The 15,007-nt window shown below is 39.7% G+C and overlaps 2 protein-coding genes across 2 annotated transcripts; one reads left to right on the top strand and one right to left on the bottom strand.

Annotated features, from left to right (window-relative positions):
- The first annotated feature begins 570 nt into the window (after nucleotides 1–570).
- On the top strand, nucleotides 571–8,500 carry LOC103326818 (pleiotropic drug resistance protein 2-like). The gene is made up of 20 exons (XM_089053535.1): nucleotides 571–1,256; nucleotides 1,444–1,564; nucleotides 1,750–1,838; nucleotides 2,073–2,157; nucleotides 2,289–2,579; nucleotides 2,659–2,749; nucleotides 3,135–4,035; nucleotides 4,149–4,309; nucleotides 4,520–4,623; nucleotides 4,738–4,897; nucleotides 4,992–5,072; nucleotides 5,164–5,309; nucleotides 5,519–5,851; nucleotides 5,996–6,286; nucleotides 6,381–6,464; nucleotides 6,780–6,913; nucleotides 7,004–7,231; nucleotides 7,352–7,523; nucleotides 7,625–7,879; nucleotides 8,068–8,500. The coding sequence occupies exons 1-20, from the start codon at nucleotides 901–903 to the stop codon at nucleotides 8,335–8,337; spliced, it is 4,353 nt and encodes a 1,450-aa protein (XP_088909661.1). The 5' UTR covers nucleotides 571–900; the 3' UTR covers nucleotides 8,338–8,500.
- A 182-nt stretch (nucleotides 8,501–8,682) lies between these two features.
- On the bottom strand, nucleotides 8,683–13,946 carry LOC103327747 (uncharacterized). The gene is made up of 3 exons (XM_016794574.2): nucleotides 11,637–13,946; nucleotides 9,610–9,917; nucleotides 8,683–9,127 (listed from the first exon to the last, which is right to left on the bottom strand). Exons 1-3 carry the CDS (start codon nucleotides 13,691–13,693, stop codon nucleotides 8,769–8,771), a joined length of 2,724 nt encoding a protein of 907 aa, XP_016650060.2. The 5' UTR covers nucleotides 13,694–13,946; the 3' UTR covers nucleotides 8,683–8,768.
- Nucleotides 13,947–15,007: the final 1,061 nt, after the last annotated feature.

Raw genomic sequence — 15,007 nt, 5'->3', positions numbered from 1 at the left:
TCTTTCTTTCTTTCTTTCGCTTTGTTTTCAATTACTTGTCAATAATTATGTTTGAACAGCCCTGTGATCCATGAAATTTCACGACTGAATTTCCAGAAAGCAAAATTTGTGACGGATTTGCTCGCTGACCCGTGTTGATCAATGCGCTTTTCTTTTGTTGTTACATTTCCTTTCTTTTATGTTGCCAGTAGAGCTTGTTTAATGTAATGTATTTAGAATGCTTTAAATCCCCCAGCGAGATTTAAAGAACAAGACAGAATAATCGATTGCTTTGCTGTAACTTCACGCATTTAAATCATTGTATGTGAGTTGGATATAATGCTAGCTATTTGTCCTTCATTTTAAAGCAAAAAGCACTTTAGTCGTATCCATATTCGGAATCTGGTTGCTTGTACTTGTTTTTGTTTATCTTATCAATCAAATACTCTCACTTTTCTATCTAAAAAAATAAAAATAAAGCAAAAGCACCATATTCCATCACATCCATAAATATAATTTCAAATAGCATTGTTTTCCAACACCTGCTCTAATTCTGACTTTATAAATATGCATATGAAAAGTGAGATTCTTCTTCCACATCCATACGCCTTCTCTTCTCTCTGCTTCTCTCTCTCAGCAGTCAGCAATATATCCAATGGCTCAGGCGTAGACTCTCTTCTGACTAAGAAAGACTGATCACTATATACATTCTGCCTGTCACGTTTTTTGTAAAGATTTCCAAACTTGTTAATTTCCCTTTCACTATTCATTTATTCATTCATTAATGGTGCCACTGTGTATTCTCATACAAATGCATATATAGTGTGCATGAATATATTTGGCCAATAAGAAAAAATAGTTGATATTCTTTTGGATTTGTTAGTACCTATCTTGAATATCTGGTGGCCGGAAACTTTAAAAATGGCGGGAGCATTGGCCGGAGATGGCCTGGTGCGGTCTGCAAGTAACGTGAGTTGGCGGACGATAAGCCTTAAAGATATGTGGAATGAGCAGCCAGACGTATTCCAGAGGAGTGGGGCGGCTGAAGAGGAGGAGGAGGAGCTGAAGTGGGCGGCCATAGAGCGGCTGCCTACATATGAGAGGATGAGGAAGGGGATGATGAGGCAGGTGATGAGCAGTGGGCGAGTGGTGCATGATGAGGTTGATGTTACTAAACTTAGGACTGAGGACAAGAAGCAGTTGATGGACAGCATATTAAAAGTTGTGGAGGATGATAATGAGAAGTTCCTCAAGAGGCTCAGGGACAGAACTGACAGGTTAGTATTTTCTTGTCTACAATGTTTTGAATCATTGTGTTATTTTGGGTGGTGAGGAATAGAGGAAAAGTAAGGAAGTTCAACTTTAATCTTGTCAGTTTTTGTTTTTTCTTTAATGTGGTCTCAATTTAGGCATTAATTAGGGACTTGCTGACTTTTTTGAATAATTTTTATTTCTGGGAAATAGGGTGGGGATTGAGGTTCCTAAGATTGAAGTGAGATTTGAGCACTTATCAGTTGAGGGAGATGCATATGTTGGGACCAGAGCACTTCCAACTTTGTACAATTCCACCTTGAATGCAATAGAGGTATAAATTTTCACATTCTTCAACCTTTGTCTGCATTATATGCGTCAAAATGGAATTCCCCTTGATGATCAGATAGTTTACAGTTTGAAATTGCAGATTAGTAGTTTCATGTTCTTGCTTATTTCTTTTGTTTTTAGTTGCATAGAGGGTTCTTTCTTTTTCTCATAAAGTTGCAATTTGTATAGGGGGTTCTTGGACTTGTTGGACTCTCTCCTTCAAAGAAAAGGGTAGTCAAAATACTTCAAGATGTGAGTGGAATAGTGAGACCATCAAGGTATATTCCATATATTATAGTTGTTTGCAAGATTATAATAGCATTTTAGCTTTCACGATGCAATTTTTCGTGTTGTAGATGCTAAAAAACCTTGTGCTAGCTACAATTGGTATACTTAGACTAGCATTGCCTGTCAGAAGAACAGAAGTTGTTGCTACTTAAATAGACTTGATGTTGCCTGTTGTCAATTTTGGATTCTGAACTTCCTTCTTCATTTTTTGTGAATTGTTCCAGAATGTGCCTACTTCTTGGACCGCCTAGCTCAGGTAAAACAACATTTTTAAAGGCACTTTCTGGGAAGCTTGATGATGATTTAAGGGTATGTCTTCCTCTCTCAATCTCTTGTGAGGTCATTTGTTTGTGTTTGTGTATGTGTGTGCTTGCGCAGGAGTGTTTTTTGTGTTTGTGTCCGCAATTCCAAGTCCACTTACTGGTAAAATGGGTGAACAGGTAACTGGGAAAGTCACCTATTGTGGCCATGAATTGTCAGAATTTGTTCCTAAGAGAACTTGTGCTTATATTAGCCAGCATGATCTTCACTACGGTGAGATGACAGTTCGTGAGACGTTGGATTTCTCTGGACGTTGCCTCGGAGTTGGAACCAGGTATGAGATGTTGGTAGAGGCATCAAGGCGCGAGAAACAAGAAGGTATAAAACCAGATCCTGAGATTGACGCATTCATGAAAGCAACAGCAGTGGCTGGCCAGAAAACCAGTTTGATCACAGATTATGTTCTCAAGGTTAATTTGTTGCCCTGACATGAAACCAGTGTTTTCATCTGCTGCTCTAAAGGCATAACATCTATTGATGCTTCAACAGATACTTGGATTGGATATTTGTGCTGATATTATGGTGGGGGATGACATGAGACGGGGCATCTCTGGAGGACAAAAGAAGCGTGTAACTACTGGTACTTGTTAATTTTATAAGGAACTTCTGCACTGTTGTAATAAAGAATGCAAATCTTTAAAAATAAAGTTCTTGGACATGTTTGATCAATTTATTTTAAATGCAAAAGTAGTAATGTACAAAGTTCCTATGATATATAACTTTCTCTCTTTCTCACATACACGCACAGACGCACGCATACACACATGTATATGGACTTGCCTTCTCTTTATATTAATTTGTAGATATCTTATTCTTTTCATCTGATCCTTCAAGTTAGTTTCTACGTAATGTAGGTTCTCAAATATCACATGAACAGTATCATATAACTAGCATCATTTTTAGAAGGAATATTTGTGTTAGCTGTTAATGAGGATTAATTCAATCACCTTTTACACTGGATGCAGGGGAAATGTTAGTTGGACCAGCAAAAGTCTTTTTCATGGATGAAATATCAACAGGCTTGGATAGTTCCACCACATTTCAAATTATCAAGTACATGAAGCAGATGGTTCATATTATGGATGTAACAATGGTCATTTCTCTCCTGCAGCCTGCACCAGAGACATTTGACCTTTTTGATGACATTATCCTACTTTCAGAGGGCCAAATTGTCTACCAAGGTCCCCGTGAGAATGTCCTCGAATTTTTCGAACATATGGGCTTCCAATGCCCACAAAGGAAAGGGGTTGCAGACTTTCTGCAAGAAGTAACTTCCAAGAAGGACCAAGAGCAATACTGGTTTAGAAAGAATCAACCTTACAAATACATATCCGTAACTGAGTTTGCTCATGCTTTCAACTCCTTCCATATTTTCCAAAAGCTTTTGGAAGATCTAAGAGTTCCTTATGACAGATCCAGTGTCCATCATGCTGCATTGGTGAGAGCAAAGTATGGAATCTCCCATTGGGAACTCTTCAAGGCATGTTTCTCAAGGGAATGGCTGCTGATGAAGCGCAATTCATTTGTATACATATTCAAAACTACCCAAATAACAATCATGGCTACAATTGCATTGACTGTATTCCTAAGAACGCAAATGAGAGCAGGCCATTTAGAAGATGCACCAAAGTTTTGGGGAGCACTGTTTTTCAGTCTCATCAATGTCATGTTTAATGGGATGGCAGAGCTTGCAATGACAGTTTTCAGGCTTCCACTATTCTTTAAACAAAGGGATGCTTTGTTCTACCCTGCATGGGCTTTTGGCTTGCCCATTTGTCTCCTCAGAATTCCCATTTCACTAGTGGAGTCGGGCATTTGGATCATTCTTACGTACTACACCATTGGTTTTGCACCTGCTGCCAGTAGGTAGGTGCTAAACTTCCAATTTATCTATTTTTAGCTCATTGGTTTAATTAGCCTGGATCTGGTAGTTTGACGAAGGAGAGGTCCTCCTGCTGAAAGATTTTCAATATTTACAGGTTTTTCAAACAATTCTTGGCTTTCTTTGGAGTGCATCAGATGGCTCTCTCCCTCTTCCGTTTCATTGCAGCTGTTGGAAGAACAGAAATAGTTGCAAGCACAATTGGCACCTTTACCTTGCTAATGGTCTTTGTGCTTGGAGGCTTCATAGTTTCCAAAAGTAAGGATTAATCTCTCTCTTTTAGGGTTAGAGTTGTCATGAATTTGAAGTAAGCTGCTACATATATCAGCTTTGTACCAGGAATCTTGCAAATATTGATCGGTATGTTCACAACTCAAAAAAAAAAAAAAACACAATGGCGGGTTCTTTGATGAGTCTATAAGAGTTTTGAATGAGTTGCAAGAATAAATATTACTTTTCTTTGTGCAGATGACATTAAACCATGGATGATTTGGGGCTACTATATTTCTCCTATGATGTATGGACAAAATGCCATTGCTATCAATGAGTTTCTTGACAAAAGATGGAGCACTGTAAGTTATCCTAATGCCTTGCAAAAAAAACACACTCCACATATTTCTTTTTGAACTTCAGTTGGCTCATATATTTGGCTATTGCCTACGTCTCATGTTATTCTCTTGTCCCAGCCCATAAATGGTTCTAGCCAACCCACAGTGGGAAAGACCCTCCTTAAGGAAAGAGGACTGTTTGTAGATGAATACTGGTATTGGATTTGCATTGGAGCACTTATGGGATATTCTCTCCTTTTTAACATTCTTTTCATTGCAGCACTGACATTTTTAAAGCGTAAGTCGCGGTTTCCCCTTTCTAGTTTGGTTCTGTGCTTTGAATAAAATGAGGAACCCTGTACTCATTGTTCCTTTCCTGCACTCAACTTTAGCACTTGTTGATTCAAAAGCTATAATTGCGGATGAAAACTCTGAAAGCAATATTAAGAAGCAAGTGACATCCAATCCAGAAGGTTGGTGGTTTATGCTACTTCTGCTCCCAGTAATTGATCATTTATTTGAAGCACTAGTTCTAACTTTTCTAATTTATATCTGCAAATGTAGGCACTGTTAATCAGGTGAGAAACGCTAGAGGGACTGCTAGCTCAATCAGTTCTTCAAACAATCAATCTAGAAGAGGAATGGTGTTGCCCTTCCAGCCCCTTTCACTTGCTTTTGACCATGTGAATTACTACGTGGATATGCCTGCTGTAAGCAATGTTTTACTTATATTTACTTTGAGGTTTTCATTTTAAGAAATCTATATGAGAACTTACATCTTTAAACAAAACATTAACAGAAATTAAAAATGAGAGTTTCTGCTCATTTTCTTTAAAAAAAACAACAATACATACTAATAGATATAAACTTTATATAAGACGAGGTATAAACTTTAATAGATCTGTTCTTTTACCATCAGGAAATGAAGAGTAAAGGGGTTGTAGAGAGCAGACTGCAACTGCTACAAGATGTCAGTGGTGCTTTCAGGCCTGGTGTTCTAACTGCATTAGTAGGGGTCAGTGGTGCTGGAAAGACTACCTTGATGGATGTTTTGTCAGGAAGGAAGACTGGCGGATACATTGAAGGAAGTATTAGCATTTCTGGCTACACAAAGAACCAAGCTACATTTGCTCGAGTTAGCGGTTATTGTGAACAAAATGACATCCATTCGCCTTATGTGACTATCTTTGAATCTCTTTTGTATTCTTCATGGTTGCGTCTTGCTTCAGATGTAAAGAAGGAAACAAGAGAGGTACTAAATGATTATTGTATGGAAAAATTTATCCTGTTACAAACTACGACTTACTCTTCCAACCTAAAGTTTGAAATATTATCAACTATTGGAAATATGCTTATGCCATATCATAATTTACAGTAATTTTCGTCTATTTTATAGATGTTTGTTGAAGAAGTCATGGAACTAGTTGAGCTTTACCCCTTGAGGAATGCTTTAGTGGGACTTCCAGGAGTAGACGGTCTTTCAACCGAACAGAGAAAGAGGCTCACTATAGCTGTAGAGTTAGTTGCTAATCCCTCCATTATCTTTATGGATGAACCCACATCTGGCCTTGATGCTAGAGCTGCTGCAATTGTAATGCGAGCGGTAAGGAACACGGTAGATACTGGTCGAACCGTGGTGTGCACAATCCACCAACCAAGCATAGATATCTTTGAAGCTTTTGATGAGGTAAGTTTCATCCCTGGAATCTATTGTATTAGTAAATGTTCTGTTCGCAACGTTTTTATGCTCTGTCTCAAATTGATGTTGTTTCTTTTTGCAGCTGCTTTTGATGAAAAGAGGAGGAAAAGTTATTTATGCTGGACCCCTAGGTCGTCATTCTCACAAACTTGTTGAATATTTTGAGGTGAGTTTTTGTATATATGCTTGTCTCAATTTGAATATACTTTGAGGTGAGTTTTTGTAAGAACTTTGGATGGAACATTAGTGATAAGATAGTTAAAACAGAAGATAAAGACCAAGAGGCCACAAAGACTACTTGGGAAGAAATAGCACAAAAGATCTCAAGAAAAAATTAATTTAATAGGAGATATTGCATGTATTATTTTAAAATGAAAGACGGGATTTTACGTATTGGCCGAGTTCATTTGATTAGGACAAGGCAAGAATGATGATGGTGAACATATATGCAAGTTTGACTGGTATCTGAAACCTCTTGTAGGCTATTCCAGGGGTTCAAAAAATAAAAGAGGGTTACAATCCTGCTACATGGATGTTAGAGATCAGCTCCACTGCAGTTGAGGCACAACTTAAAATTGATTTTGCACAAGTTTATGCCAATTCTGACCTCTATAGGTAAGTAATATACTGCATCTTATTCTTCTCAAAATCCTTCCCATCGTGTGTGTCCTGAATTTTCTCATGATGTTTTCCCAAATTTTTCAGGAGAAATCAGGCGCTCATCAAGGAGCTAAGCACTCCACAACCAGGTTCCAAGGATCTTTACTTCGCCACGCAGTACTCGCAAAGCTTCATAACTCAGTGCAAGGCTTGTTTCTGGAAACAGCACTGGTCTTACTGGAGGAATTCACGATACAATGCAATCCGGTTCTTCATGACAATTGTGATTGGTATCTTATTTGGTATAATCTTTTGGGGCAAAGGAGACCAGATGTATGTCCGAAGTTTCTTAAAACAAGCTACACTGCTTTATGTTCCCATAAACAGATGCAAAAACTTAGATAGCACATGGAAATTCATATGAAGCTAAATGGCATAATATATTGTATGCAGACACAAACAGCAAGACCTGATCAATCTGCTGGGAGCTACTTATGCTGCTGTTCTTTTCCTTGGAGCCTCGAACGCTTCTGCAGTGCAATCTGTTGTGGCGATTGAGAGAACAGTATTTTATCGCGAGAGAGCAGCAGGGATGTATTCTGAGTTGCCTTATGCATTTGCTCAGGTAATAGATAGGTGCACGTCTATCTGTTTCACATTTTATCCACTCTGTAAATCTAGATGATGATATTCGTTCACTCGTATGTTCTTCATTTTGTGCTGCAGGTGGCTATAGAAACAATTTATGTTGCAATACAAACCTTCATCTATGCTCTTCTGCTCTATTCTATGATTGGTTACGACTGGAAGGTGGAAAAGTTCTTGTACTTCTACTACTTCATATTCATGTGCTTCACATACTTCTCAATGTACGGTATGATGGTGGTTGCACTAACTCCTGGCCATCAAATTGCTGCCATTGTTATGTCCTTCTTCCTCAGCTTTTGGAACTTGTTTTCAGGTTTCCTCATTCCTAGGCCGGTATGTCATTACAACTAATCTTCATTTATTAGGATGAGAAAGCAGATAAGATACAACATTGCAGTCTGAAAAACAGAGCAACTAATCATCAATTAGATGGCAACATAGTAACCATCCAATCAATAACAATCAAACCGTACCAACAAACTTAATCTGTGACCAAAGTAATTCATGCTCTACTGTTGCAGCTAATCCCAATATGGTGGAGGTGGTACTACTGGGCTTCCCCAGTTGCTTGGACAATCTATGGCATTTTCACGTCTCAAGTCGGCGATAAGAAGACATTACTTGAAATTCCTGGTTCAGCACCAAAGCCAGTGGACGCATTCCTTAAGGAATTTTTGGGCTATGACTATGATTTCCTTGTGCCTGTAGTGCTTGCACATGTTGGTTGGGTCCTCCTCTTCTTCTTTGTCTTTGCCTATGGCATCAAGTTCCTTAACTTTCAAAGGAGATAAAAGCCTCCACATGCTTCAGATAGGTGTATCAGTATATGTCCTCATTTGTAACTGTAATTTCTTCTGCCTTTCTGTGAGTCAATTTTTCTCTTGCATGTAACTTTTGTATATGAGAGACAAAGGAAAAACAAATGTTTAATATTAAACATAGTGGTTTTGCTCATTTTATTTGTTGCACTAACAAATTTATTAAAAAATGAGCATTAAGTTCAGAATATAAAATTTTGATGAGGATGTCGCAACCCTTGAGCCCTAAACATTGCGAGTGCTTTTGTCCTATTTCTCAATGAAATAACCACAAGTAATAACAAAACAGGTCAGCTCATAAACCTTGAGCTACATTCATAAACTGAATTTTTGATTTTCCATTGAACAAAAACCAAAAGGGCTCATTTGAGAGTTAAACAAAATTCATAGATATATAGTTAACGTCATTCGTTTCTAAGCGAAGTACAAGCAATAGCCTGGATCTCTCTCTTGCTCTTCACCACACACCGCTTCTTGGTCTCAGTTTCGAGTTTATCCAAATCCTCTGCAATTCCCAAATAGCCATATAAACAATTTGCTTCATCTGCCAGCAATTCTTGCTTTCCGTTGCTGCCGTTTCTGAGGCCAGCAGAACTGATTTTCTGGAACTCCACCCTCCCGTGTTTGTTCTCAGCGAAAAGCTTGTGAAGTCTTTCTGCTTCTCGTAAACCAGAAAATGTGGCATTAAATGTCACTACCAAGATACTTTGATTTGCAGGTTTCCCGCAGCACACCTTGGTCTTCCCCCCACCAAATCCTATACCTACACGACAAGTTGGGATGAAAAATACAAAGCAAACAAAAACATGTCATGCAAAAAACCAACAAAGCATTACACCAGCTATAAGGTCGACTAGAGAAAGCATGTTAAAAGGGAATAAAGGCAGCAAGTTGGTTCTTGAGATAGACAGATGCAACTGCCCTGATAGCTTCATGATTTAAATATTGACCTTACTAAACTAGGATCATAATGAAGATTTTAAATTTGGAAAACCAATCCCCTCCCCAAAATATTGTAACTGATCAAAAAGATTTTTGCAAGTCTTGGTGCTGAGAAGAATTCGGAATTGGGAGGAAATGATAAGTGAAAGACAAGTTGATATCATAGAATGAAACAGAAATATGACAAGAAACATAATCTCAGTGGAGAAGATGGAAATTACATTAAACCTACCTGCTACAAGAGTAGCCAAAAAGAGAGTCATTGATATGTGGAAGATGAGGAAATTTTAATTAGTTACTTACCTTTAAGAATAGCCCTAAGCCCTTCAACACTTACAATCACCCTTTCATCCGGTTTTTTATTTGCTATGGAACTGTTGTGGATGACAACAACTGGAGGCCAGATAACTGCATCCTCCTTCAGAGCCAAGGCTTCAGCATCAGGCAAACACCGTTGAATCCATGTACCATTGGAGACTGCTGCACTGTCCCATCCCAACAGCACACAAAGTGCTTTATGAAAACCCAAGTGCTCTGCTCTGGAACCAACCATAGGTGACATGAAGGCATGTGTTGCCAAGGGTACCGTGCCTGCAAATTCTTTCGAGTTGCTGATACAACAGGCAGACAGATTGAATAGTCATTAAGCAATTCCTTTGAAGCCTAAATCAACAAAACGTGGGACAAACTACAGAATCACTTCAATCATTTTTTGGTCTGAATCACTTCAGAATTAGTTTGTAGGACATGAGGTGAAATGGGGAAAAACAGAGCCAATATCTTGGTTCAGATACTAGAAAAATATCCCTAGAATGTGAACCATGCAGTAGTACATGGATAAAGTTCCTATACTATCAGTGACACTACTAAATAAGTGCCTTCCTAATCCAACTTCAAACCCGGAGGAGTGAAGAGTTACTAGGTTACAGGATTTGAAAGTGCAGAAAGCCGAAGACTCGGAATACTGGGTTATCCAGGCACCACAGATGACACAGAAAATGTAGCCACCTACGAAGAAACAAATATGGATTGCCATGGAGGGATCTCTTTATAAAGTAGCAAGCAGGAACTGCAGATTACTAGAGGATGGAAAACCTACAGCAAACATCTTTCAATCTAAGTCTCTGCAACCATTGGTTCTCCTCTGCCACTATAGTTCAAATGAAAGTAGTCCATCCTATTCAAGTAGAAAATGCATAAGCAGGATTATCTGCAAAAATGTATTAATCACTTACTTAAAAGCTTTACGTCTTAGAAAAATGCTTCCTTTGAAAGCCCAAAAATTCCTTATTAATAAACAAGGCACACTCGCCACCCTGGGTTTCAAGCAGCATAGAGGTAAATAGAACACTCAGCTGAAGAGATGCCCAAAAGAAAGGAAAGGACATTCTCCCTGACACCATAACCACCTAAACATAGTCTTCTAGGCTCTAATTTCCAAACGCTAATGTACCACTCTGGCATCAGCCGTTCAATAAATAATATTTTCCCTGGCAGAAGGATCTCATATGCCAATTCTGGTAGCCCAAAGAAAGCCTTAATTCTGTGTGCAATGCACACGGATGCAATTTCAAAAATGTCGCTACTACAAGAAGAAATAGACTGATAAAATTCAATAATCTAGCAGTTAGAGTATGAACTTTAAATCGTGGGAATAACATCTCTGGTTGCCTACCTTCTGCCAACACATCACTACCCATCATAACCAAGACTGTAATTATCATCCTGAGATTACTAACGCTGTCGCCATGACCATAAACTTCATCAGCATTTCTTCTTATGAAAAAATAAAATAATAGATGTGTTCCATCATTTTTCCTTCCATCTACAATTAACATCCTCTTCATCTTATAGGTTGTGGATGGGAGAATTCACACTTGGTCATGTTACACGAGCATCATGAAACTAAAATAAAACCATTTCAGGTTTGCTCCTCCAATAGCACTCACCAACTATAAGGAAACTGCAACTCATGCAGTGGTAGTGGGAGTTAAATTTTTGGACATCCTGAAAAATCTTCTAGGCCAATAATTAACCTTATCTTCCCATGGCAGAGAGTTCAAAAAGATTTAACCTTAACACTCGCATTTTCAGTCACCCAACAATTAAGAGCCACAAAGTCAAAGCCTCAAGACAACCAACATTTGGAAAAGTCCCTCCAAGACAGCCAATACTCAGAAAATTCAAGAACTAAAACTTAAAACTACCTAACGGCAGTTTTATCCTATATTAAATTTCTATAAGTTCTAATCATACCCGAATCCTTGTTCAGCAGAAAGAGCAAAATTTAAACTTAAAGATAGAAACATATTACGTCTTAGATGACAGACCTGGCACATATGCAACACTTTGTAGTAACAGTTTCTCCTTCCATGAATTTCCTTTTTAGAGCTGGGTTCTCATGCAAACCCTTCATGTACTTAAGAAAGGCGCTATCTACCAGCCTCTTGAACTCCTCAGAATCTTCAGGGAGTGCTTTTTTTGCAAGTTTCCCCTCAACTTTTGGAAGACCACCCCCTTGAAGATGAATGCTTCCACTAAAATCATCTGTTTCTCTTATTCGAGATTTGTATTGATCTTCAAGTTTATGACCTAAGTATTTGGGATCAGGAACATTTTGAGCAGGCGCCAGATGTTTCTTTACACTGCCAGGCGATTTCAAAGGTCCCAAACGTTTTTTTACACTGCCAGGCGTGTTCAAAGGTTCCAAACGCTTCCTTATACTGCCAGATGATGTCAAAGGTCCCAAACGCTTCTTTATATCTACCCTGGCAGATTTGAATTGTTCGCCATGATGCTCTTGCATTTTAGAGGATGGTAACACATTGTCAGAATTCAACTTGTTGATATCTTCAGCATTCCATTGGGACTCTCGATAGCTCACATCTTGTTCAATGTTCCATTGATCCTCTTCGCAGGTCACATCTCGGGCAATGCTCGGTTGATAGTCTCCAAAGTTCATATTTGGGTTAATATTCAGCCGATCCTCTCCCAAATTCAGAGCTTGGTCAATGTTCCACTGACCCTCTCCAATGGTCGCATATTGTTCTACATCATCATTAGTCAACTGATTGTCCCCATAACTCAAGTCAGGTACATTGCAAGAGTCGCTCAAATCATGGAACAACTCAGATTTTGAGTCATTCCCTCTTCGTCGCTTAGCCAGAGCTCGTTTTCTCATTGCGCACATTTCCAGAGTGGTCACATCGTCCAAACCTGGATCACCCTCAAGCCGAGCTAATCTCTTCAATGCACCCTCATATGACAAAGCTTCAAGCCCTGTTTCAAGAGCATCATCTCCCCCAAATCCGAAGTCCCGGGTTCTCGAACTGGAACCCAAAGCTTCAGAATAATCAGGCAATGATTGTTCAGTACCCAAGGATTGATAACTGGGTATAGTCGGTTGTGTCTGTTCTGTAAAGTTATGATATTGGTTCCACTGGCTAATCTCCTGAGTACCTACTCGAAGTGCGCCATTGGCACCATCAGTTCTGTCCATAATGGAATCCACAATGCTAGGCCTCAAATAGCTTGGAGGTCTGATGTCTTCTCCAACACTATTTGCAATATTTTTACAGAGAAGGTCACGAATGGGAAAGGTACCCATTTCACCATGCTCGCTTCTCTTCACTCCAGGGTCATTGTAGTCCCCATTTGGGCTATGCTGAGCCCAATTTGAGTCCAGCAACTCATTCAGTCGTGGTGCTTGACCTTGTGAAGAATACCCACCAAGGCCAATACGTCCCTCCGCAGCCATTTCTCTGCTTCTGTTGAATTGATCTGAAAGGCCGCGAAAACCCTCCTTTAAACCACTTGAACGCCCCGGTCCGGAGCCAAACACGGTCTTATCTTCTTGACCCATGTATTGACGGTGGTCCCCATGCCTAAAGTCGTCAACTTTTGGAACACCCACATGGGATTTTGCCAATGGCGACGTCAAGCCACCATGAAAATACCCATATTTCCTGCTGGGGTCCACACCCGGATCCGGAACCCCACTTTTCCCGCTTCCTCCGGCATAACCATTTTCAGCATTCAGCCTGTAAGAGCTACTGTCGTTGCCCAAACCGAAGCCGGGTCGGTTCAAACCCGGATTCATGGTCGGGTTCGAACCGTCGGGTTTCTGGGCGAGCAAATGGTTCCATTGAAACTTCATCGACGTCGAGTGGGAGACAGGCACATCCGCGCTCAACCCTGACAGTTTCAGCGGCTGCCTATCTCTGCCGCCGTCATGATAACGACGCGTATCGTGCTCCACCCGGGCTTCCGGTTCGGGTCGTGAATAACGAGAAACCCGACCCGAGTACGATCGACGATTCTCGTCGGTCTCCTCGCCGTCCCTAGCCGAAGACCGACTCGGATAGTCCCCAAACCTCCGCCTGCTCATGAAAAGCACTACGAGAGAAAAAGCAAAACACTAACCGTACGCCTAGACAGCAAAGTCTACCGTAACAACGGCGTCGTAAGAGGACGACTGAGTTCCTAAGCTGATGACGAAAACGGGGTGAAACTCAAGAAAAAGTAAAGGTGTTAAATGACGTCGTGTGCATGGAGAAAGATGAGAAAATTTTGTGGGCGGTGCGGCTGCTGGCTGCGGTTGTTTTCTTTTTTGTTTGGTAAAGAATAGAGCTGTTGCTGCTGCTGCTGCCGTAGTTTTGGGGGGATTTTAATGTTTGTGGGAAGCGTGGAGAAGGAGGTGGTGATCAGGTAGGAGATGGATTGGTGAGTCTGGTGATGTGGCGGGCTGGGAGTGATGGACCTGAGATGGCAGGAGGTTTGATTGAGAGCATGGGATTGGACCCTTGCATTTTGATTAGCGGGATTTTACATTTTTCGGCTTTTTTAAGTTTTTGGATAGACTAGGCCGTTAATTATGGACGGATAATCTCTGGCAACCGTCTACTTGGGCTGGATTTTGGAGGACCAGTTGTGGGCTGCTTTGGTTGGGCTTTACCCACTTAGGATTGGGCGGAGTGGCTGATCTGTTTTTGGTTTGAAGAAGCGGTGCTTCAATTTGGATTCAAATTTTTTTAGATACCTCTTGTGGGTTTTGACAGAGGAGCCCTATGCCTTGTTGATTAAAAATAGCCAGGAGTAAAGGGCTATATAGCTTATTGAATATCTACTTACTATTAGATAATTACACCTAGATATTCCCTAAACATGAAAAGACACTTAAATATGCATAAAAACTTGTATGAAACGGGAATAATACTGTTTTGTTATTTCCAAATCACAAATCACGTGGAAAAGTTATGGAGACTTTGGAAAAAGCAAAAGGAGAGAAAATTTTTAAAAGAAGCCAAAATGGACAAAATTGCCCTTATTTATTTTCGAATTTCCTAAGGAATCCTTTACATTTGTATGTCTTTAATTTAAAAGTTAAGAGGTTTTTCTGTCTTTTTTGAAAAGCTTTGACTTTTTCAAAAGTGAAAGTTTTTTTATGGCTAAAACCTAAATTTACCACGTGGGGGGGTGACATATTGTGATTGAACGAGGGTAGCAAAATAGTGATATTTCCGTTTCATGTAAGTGTTTCTCCTTAAATATGACCAATGGGGTATAGCTTAGTTAGATGAACTTTTTCACCTCCACCCATAAATATAAAAAAAAATTGTGTAAACCCTTCTTCCCCAATTGCTTGTACTAAAAAAAATATCCCTAACTATGTAAAGACACAAATTAATTAGAACTAATAACA

Source organism: Prunus mume, linkage group LG1 (assembly GCF_029339155.1).
Source record: "Prunus mume cultivar Tortuosa linkage group LG1, ASM2933915v1, whole genome shotgun sequence".
Lineage (NCBI taxonomy): Eukaryota > Viridiplantae > Streptophyta > Magnoliopsida > Rosales > Rosaceae > Prunus > Prunus mume.
Note: the sequence above shows the minus strand (reverse complement) of the source record. Positions and strands in the feature narration are given on the sequence as shown.